The sequence below is a fragment of the Pelecanus crispus genome, chromosome 10, assembly GCF_030463565.1.
Source record: "Pelecanus crispus isolate bPelCri1 chromosome 10, bPelCri1.pri, whole genome shotgun sequence".
Taxonomy (NCBI): domain Eukaryota; kingdom Metazoa; phylum Chordata; class Aves; order Pelecaniformes; family Pelecanidae; genus Pelecanus; species Pelecanus crispus.
The window spans coordinates 15766416-15774419 of NC_134652.1; the positions used below are offsets into that span (position 1 = coordinate 15766416).

Genomic DNA, 8004 nt, shown 5'->3' on the forward strand with positions numbered 1-8004 from the left:
AAGAATTCTCTGGGAAACAATTTTTTTAATTGTTTTTCAGGGAAGTAAGAAGACGTCTTAGCCTAGTGATAATTTCAAAGCTTCTTAATAAAAAGCATGTGGAAATACCTGATGACAGTGACAAGCAGGTACTGCATATATGTGTTGTGTGCGTGTATAATTTGAAAGTTTAGAAAGTATGTATATTACTGTTTGTGTTTTATGTTTTAATACTGTAAGCCTATTTTCAAGAACCTTGCAAAATGACCCAATTAGTAATTTTTAGTTTAGATTAGCGTTAGAAGTATATTTGCACATGTGTAACCTGCATGTTCTGCAGCTTGTAAGTGCAGTATTGTTTATGTGCCTAAACATTCATTTTGGACATTGGAAAGAGGTCTACACTTCTTTCGGTCTTCCTTTTGTGTTCATGTAGAGTCACTCTTTGTTTTCGTTGGGCTGATCTTTTATTGAGGCAATGTACAAGCACTTTAGTTTGTGAATAGTCAAAAATGACACAAAGCATGAAAACTTCCATTTTAAATAAAAACCCCTTTTATGGTTTTTTTTAGTGGACAAATAATATTGTAGTGGCACTCAGTTTCCAATTTTCTGTTGCCAGTAAACCAGTCCAATTTGTTAATGTTTGTATCTGTAGATGTCTCTTCTGCATCAATTTCTGGTGTACATGAAACCATCTAATCTACTAAAGAAGATGAGAGAAGGATTGGAGCAGCAGAGCGCCGATGGAGACCACCTTCATACAGAACTAGAACAGGAGGTATATAGCTGATAGTGCTTTTTTGCATTTGTCTTTTTATGCATCTTCTATAATTTTGAGAATGTTTCTTTTAGTTTCTGTTAACAGGACAGTTCTGGACACAGAACTGTACATACACTATTTTGTTGCTGTTTGTATAATTAAAATATTACTCGTGTTCAATATTGATTATAGTCATGGAGGAAGGAAGTAGCATGTGATGGAGGAAGCTGTATTAGGCTGTTTTATAAACAGGGCAATCGATAGATTTTCTGAATGGCTAAGTCACATGGATGTCTTGAGTCCTGTCTTCTGTAATCAGATGACCATCGTCCTTCCCCTCTGATGTAATCAGTGGAAACTGTTTGATGCTGACTGAGACCTTCACCTGCAGGCTTCAGAAAGAGACTTATGGCTCTTAGGAATCTTTTCTCATAAACAATATTAGAAAGAGTTAGTATTTATATCCATCCAACAATTGAATATTGGTTTGGTTATTTGAGCCTATTATGGAATCTCTTAGCAAGTATTTTGATCTGGATGTAGATGATGGGGAAAACAAAGCCAAGTGCTGAATTTCATTTTCAGTAATTAAAACTACGGAAAGTTTTGTAGGTTACTTGGGTAACTTAAAACAGTGTAATGCTGTTTTAAAATGTTTCTAATGTATGAATATACTGTTTCAAATTAGTTATTTAGGCAAATGCATAGATATACTTGTCCATTGATCTGGCTGTTGGAATCATTCCAGAAAGCAAAGAGAGTGCTGTATCTAGATGTGAAGAGTTATGATTGTACTTTGACTACTAAAGCTTTTTTGATTTCTCTCCAGGCATACTACCTAATCTACATCCTCCTTCATCTAGTCAGTGAAGCTAGTTTCTTTGATGTTGTAAATTCTAATCAAAGGGTAAGTAACTTCAGTGGCTAGATTTTTAGATTTTAAAAGACTATTTATCATGCACACTTGGTCTATTTTGGTAAGAGCTATCATGTGCTAGAAGGTCACCAGTGGATAATAGCACTGAGGGAAACTTTTGTTCTGGGGCGAAGTACATGCAGAAGACCTTTCTCTGCATTTACTGCAGAGGAAGAAACCTCGTCCGCGTTTACGTAAACGGAACTACCTCAAAACATACGGCTGTGGATCAGCAGACAGTTATTTTGTTAATCTTTCTCAGAAAGTAACTGGAGATGAACTCAACACAGAAATTCTAAGTCATCCAATGATCCAATCCAACTTTTGAAGTAGGGTTGAAATTTTTCAGTCTAGAAGAAAATTGCTTTGCAAATACCCAGTAAAATATGTTCAAACACATCACGGTTTTCTGTGCTGGAGTGCAGCCATGCAGCAAGTGAAAGCTAGGACTGTATCTCTTCTGTTCTCTGTAGTGATAGTTCCTTTGTGCCATGTGATGTGAACATCTGTTAAGTAATACCTTCTGCTTAGCCTTTCAGTAATCCTATTCAGATTTCTGTGATCATTTGCTGTGAGTTGCTTGCTGCAAGGTGTTTGTATGCACCTTCTGCCCTGTGGAATCACTCTTGGCTTTTAAGAAATCTGTCATATGAACTGAGAGAGGTAAAGCAGTAATGTTTGGTTACATTTCGGGGCTTAAGTGTCTCAGTTTCCTACTCAATGCAAAACGATAATCACAGAATGTAATCTGAAACAAAATCATCTTTGGTAAAGAAAATATTTATATTGTGATCATCTTTTGAGATGTGTTTTTTCACAACTGCCTTCCTGAAGATTTGTGGAGAACTTGAATTTTTTTTTTTTTTTAAATGTCTCTCTATTTCTTAATGAAGAAAGAGTCTATTATTCACTGACCTGTTAGCCATCAAGTGGCAAGAGGGGTGTGGCTGAATATTGTGCAGGCGGCCTTTGTATAAAATCAACATAAGTATTTAATTTCTGGTCTCCTTCCAGTTAGATGGGATAAATTGTCATGGTCCTGAGACACCAGTAAAGAATTTTAGCATGTCTCACCTGTTCTGCAGAGCGGAGCCTCTCTGCAGCTGTTCAGTGAGGGACTGAAAACGGGAATTTTATGAAGAGATTCACAGAATGCGAAAGATCTTGGGAGCCATTATCAAGAGATTATGAAGTTGCAAAACTGCTTTATTAAATTAATCAGAAATTTAGAGAAATAAAAAATCAGTGCATAAACCTTGGATATGTTTTACCTGCTCAGCCAATTCCTACAAAAGAAAATTACCTGAGTCATCATTACTGAAAAGGTTATTTTTATCTGTTGTAACTTCAGAACTTTTTTTTGCTTATAAAAGATCTGAATGGCACTGCGCTTGCTACTTTGGGGACAGAAAGGATTTACAAATTAGCTAGTAGGAACTTTAAAATTTGTGATCTATAGCTCTGCTATACTTTGAAACTTTTTTTTAAAGCTCTTAGACCTGGTTTACCGGGTGCATACCAGCAACTGATAGAGGATCTTGTGATCTTCTTTTCTTTCTTTTCCCCCTTCCTTACTGTACGTATCTGAGAAAAATTCAAACTGAAGCATATAATTTTTAAATTGAAATAGTATTTGAAGAAAGCTTTTAGTTTTGATGGGGAGGATTTAAGTAGCTGTACACTTTTGTCTTTATTTAGCAACACTTACTGAAGCTTTGTGGTGCCTTAGATAAGCACATAAAATGTGATATTAGAGAAGATGCAAGGCTGTTTTATCGAACTAAGGTAAGACACCTAAGCTGTGTTTTGTTTGTTTGTTTTAGGGTGGTTTTTAGTGTTCTTGATTTATGTTGTCCCCTCACCCCAGCCCTGGAAATTCTAAGAGTTCCTCATGGGTTTGTTTTTATCTGATTTCTCTGTCTGTATCATGTCTTTGCATGTACATTAATATATGCCCATTTTAATGCACTGAAAATACTCTTTTTGCTAACAACATGACTCTTAACAACGGTAAAATGTGAGCTTGTCTTACTTTTAGCCAGGCATCTCAACTTTTAGACACACAGAGTTGCTCCGTTTGTTTCCGGGCAGTCCCTGATAGCTGACTTCACTTTTAAGAGCAGAGGCAACATGTCGGGAAGGATACAGAGGACTGAAAAACTACCCTATCTTGCATGTGTCTCTGTTCTATTTTCAAATTAATGAGTTAGTTAAAAATGTTGTGGATTTAAGCCAACAGTGTATGTGATGTAGCATCAAGCTTTGGATAATTGCCTTTCATTTGCTTTGTGGTGTAAGGCTTAGTAATGATAGTCCTAATTTTGTGACTTTCATGCTTTGCATGCTGTCATAGCAAGCTAAATCAGATCAGTGATAAAGTGACCAACCTCAGCTTTGAAAAACCTTGGATTCTTCAGCTTTAAATCAAATATTTGCAGTTGTGTGCATCCTTACCTCTCAAGAAGATTTTTCTTTTTTATTCAGCCAGATTAGTAGAGCATGGATCCTTTAACAAGTTAATTACTCTTGCCTTGGATTTTTGTATCTTGGGCTGCTTTCACTTTTGTTTCTGTTGCCTTGCACTGAGAGGGGAAAATCTTACTCTGTTTTTCCCCGTCAATTCATTTCTGTAATAGTACAGTAACTTCCAGAGGATGCCACTGTGCTGGGTTTTAATACAGCATATGAAGCAAATCTCAGTTCTGAATGGCTTGGATTAAACACCTGCTTGTGATTGGTTATGAAAAAGGAGTTTTATGTATAAGGAATTCATTTCGGAAGCAGACAGTGCTGCATAGTTGGCTTTTGTGCTTGCAGTTGCAGGCACTTTTTCCAGGTACAACCAAACTTGTGTAACAAACCTAACTCACCCAAAGGATGAGATGGGTGTTTGGAGGCCAGAGGCTTGCATGCTAATTCCAAACACTTAACATGGGGAGTCATGTGCCCGTAGTGTGTTTGTGTGGAGTACTTGACTTTGAGTTGAGAGTCCCAAATTACAGGGATCTGGTTGGAGTTGAGGTGGTGATACTTTGTGCTAGCTGTAAAATTGTTTCCTCCCGGTAAACCTTGGGTGTTGGGTTATCCGGGGTTTTATGGGTCTGGGAGACAGGAGGTATGATTCTGGCTTTTTTAACGTAAATGGCTAAACTAACCAATCTGAATTTGCAGGTAAAAGACTTGGTTGCTAGGATATATGGCAAATGGCAAGATATGATACAAACCACTCGGCCTACTCAGGTACTGTAATGAAACCTTTTTCTGTCTCTTCATATTGCAGGGTGCATTTAACTAATTTTTCAGCATTAAAAAATAGCATATTCTTTTTAAAAGGTTTTTTTTTCTTCATAAATGGCATGACTGTGGAATACACTTAGATGTTTTAGACTGGATTTTAATTAAAATTCTTACTTTGCTGGCTTCAATAAAATAAAGATTTCATCTTTATCCTTAAAAGCACTGCTTTTGTAAATGGCTTGTGTAATACAGTAAAATGCTAGTACTGAGTCAAGTCACAGGGCCTGTCTCTGATTATAGTTATTAGCAGATGCTTCAAAAAGGACGTTGGGGCAGGAATGCAGCGATGCACTTCCTGCTGTGGTCTAGCAGCGTGTGACTTCAAGACCACTTGAGTCCAAGGCTCTATCCACATACGTTTAATGGCTTTTGATAACTCCTCCCCCTTTGAATGTGTCAAATGTCATGCAATGATTAGGGAAAGACTTTCATGCTCTGTAAAAGTATGCAGTAGTGAATAATGTCATGATTAGTCTTATTAATATTTGCCTTCATGATACACCTAGCTGGCCTTGGTGGAACAGGTGGATCATTTCTACTGATACCCAGAGTCCAGAGCTGTTTCTTCCAGTCTCGGGTTGTAAGGTTTCTTTTGTAATGTGATCGGACCAACTGTTTAAGTCCTGTCTTGGAATATAAAGCTACCTGTCTTGGAAAAGCTTAGCTTTCCAGTAATGTATCATTTAAATAAAATTTAAATTATACATATATGCTCAGTATTGATTTCAGTTAAAAATTGGGTAGTCAACCATTTGTCTGTAAAGACTATTAATCGCTCCCAGCAATGTGCAAAAACGACAAAATTTGTCGTGTGTGTGACATTTCTTGTTATAGAGGGGGAAGGGAATTAGTAATGCATGGCTGCAGAAGCTACTTAGCAGTTGATGAAAGCTGATAATGGTGTTGCTCTTTCAGAGTTGTTTTTTCAGAGATACTTGAAGTTGATTCACATATGGGGAAACTGGCACGTGTTTCAGAATAAAATTGTAGGGACTTGCAACATGTTGTGGTGATCTCAAGCTAAGCACTTGCCTACTCTACTCTTTACTTCTATCACTGGTTTTCTGGCTTGTTTACTGTTTTGGTTTTACTCTTTAGGGAAAACTGCATGACTTCTGGGAGCCGGATTCCTGAAACCTTGCCTAGTTCAGGGAAAACAACAGGAAAAACTCTGAAACCAAGGAAGATGTAGAATGAATGGAGCTTCACCTTGGTTGGAACAGAAGAAATCAGTCACCTGAGTTAGAACTTGAGCTTGATTCAGGCAAATACTAGAAACACAAGGATCTAATTTGATTAACATTGCTTCTACTGCAATACACTACTACTGAAAAATTGAAGTGGGTAAACTGAAAAAACCCAGCTATTTCTATAGCCCTGTCTGAATTGGCTAGAAATATGTTATCGTATTGAAAGCTGAGGGAAGTTTTCTCATTTCCATTGTTAATCACAAGACGTATTTGAAAACTGTATGTATTAGTTTTCTTGCCAGCACACACCTGCAAGCATTGTTTTAGTATGGCTGGGAAAGAACTGCCCTGTGACATGGAATGTGAGTTCAGAAACAGTATTAGACCTCCCCTGATGTGAGCAGGTGAGGCAGTGGTTCAGAACTGGTCTGAGTAACAGAATTGCCTAAACATGTTAATCTGCAAAGCAGAATTGGTATGAACCTCCAATGTCTCTAAAAAAAATAGAAAATACAGCAGTTGCATGTGAACAAGTGACAGTGATGCATTCATTTTAACTTAACTTCCTCATCTTCAGACATTAATTTATTTATGCAGTGAATGTGACTGCACAGGAAGTGATTCTATAAGACCAAATTATAAATGAGATCTTATTACACCAGTAGTATTGTTGTACTTCTCTTTAAGAAACAAGCGTGTCTGTATTTGTTGTCTGGCTTTAGCACTTTCTCTAAATGGAGAAAATACTATTCCTGAAATATTCCAGCTCAGTGGAGATTTGAGGAGATGAGCATTTGGCCATGTATGTAAAAACTGTGAAACCCATGTGAGGTCTGAATTTTTGTGTGAAGTCTTGCTGCACATGCAGTATGTGCGCAAAGCTCCAAGAGGTGTTTGTGAAATCGTCAAAGGAAGATGTGATCTCCTTTTGCGCGCTCTGTGCAAATGCCATCATTTAAAGCTTACACTGTGGTTTGTCTGTAGGATGCGTGTATATATCAAGAGAAAGTTAAGATATTATGTAGAAGCACCAACTGGGGACTCCCTTAACAAGTGGGATTTTTAGTAATAACAACATGTGCTTTTTATAATACTGTTTCCTTTTAAATTTTGTAGATTACCCTGTCTTGCCTTGTATGATAAATTCCCTGCAACTTTCCAAGATGACAATATAAAATAAGGATAAAAAAAACCCCAAACAAACCCAAATGCTTCAAATTTAAGTATGTATATTACGTATAAAGGAAGTGCTATAGAATGGACACATGTCTTTATACGAAAGGTATTTTATTTGCAAATTCATATTAAATGTTTTGTCTTTCATTTCAAGTGTTAGAGAGTTAGCCTAAGACTGCAGCATCCCTGTGCCCTTGACAGGATAATCAGCTTATCTTTGTCCAAACAAAAGTTACGCTTGTGGCATTGTTGGGGGGGAAGGAGGGGGAGGGGGGGAATCCCTTTTTTTTTAATTGCAACACGTTATTTAAGAATTGGAAGAATCTACCTCAAAGGGTATCTTTTTTTGGCAATAGAATTTGCTTTAGGCTAAAAAAAAATTTCCATGTTGTTATATAGGTATGGCAATCCTTTGTTCTGCCTGTCTTTGATAGTGTATCAACCTTCCCTCTGGTAGCAGTTTCTTACTATGTTGAATATATTATACGTAATTTTATTAACCTTTATATTTTTCCTCACTAATGTTGTATAAAGTTTAAAAAAATCTCAGAATATGTTTACTGTATGTGATGTGTATATATTTTCTTACCATGTAAAGTTGAAGTTACTGTCCTGTATATTTTGGAGAAGGAGAGGGGAGGGGTTTAGATGAACAGCTTTTGTACTGCAGTTCAAAGCACATT

At 36.9% G+C, this 8004-nt stretch overlaps 1 protein-coding gene across 1 annotated transcript in view; it reads left to right on the forward strand.

Annotated features, from left to right (window-relative positions):
• The window catches only part of SLF2 (SMC5/6 complex localization factor 2), a 31493-nt gene extending 23896 nt beyond the window's left edge, over positions 1–7597 (forward strand). The window contains exons 15-20 of the mRNA XM_075717704.1: positions 41–128; positions 638–760; positions 1572–1649; positions 3357–3443; positions 4830–4898; positions 6054–7597. Of these exons, the coding sequence (XP_075573819.1) occupies positions 41–128; positions 638–760; positions 1572–1649; positions 3357–3443; positions 4830–4898; positions 6054–6089 (481 nt within the window). The 3' untranslated portion in view covers positions 6090–7597. The remainder of the gene's footprint in view (positions 1–40; positions 129–637; positions 761–1571; positions 1650–3356; positions 3444–4829; positions 4899–6053) is intronic.
• Positions 7598–8004: the final 407 nt, after the last annotated feature.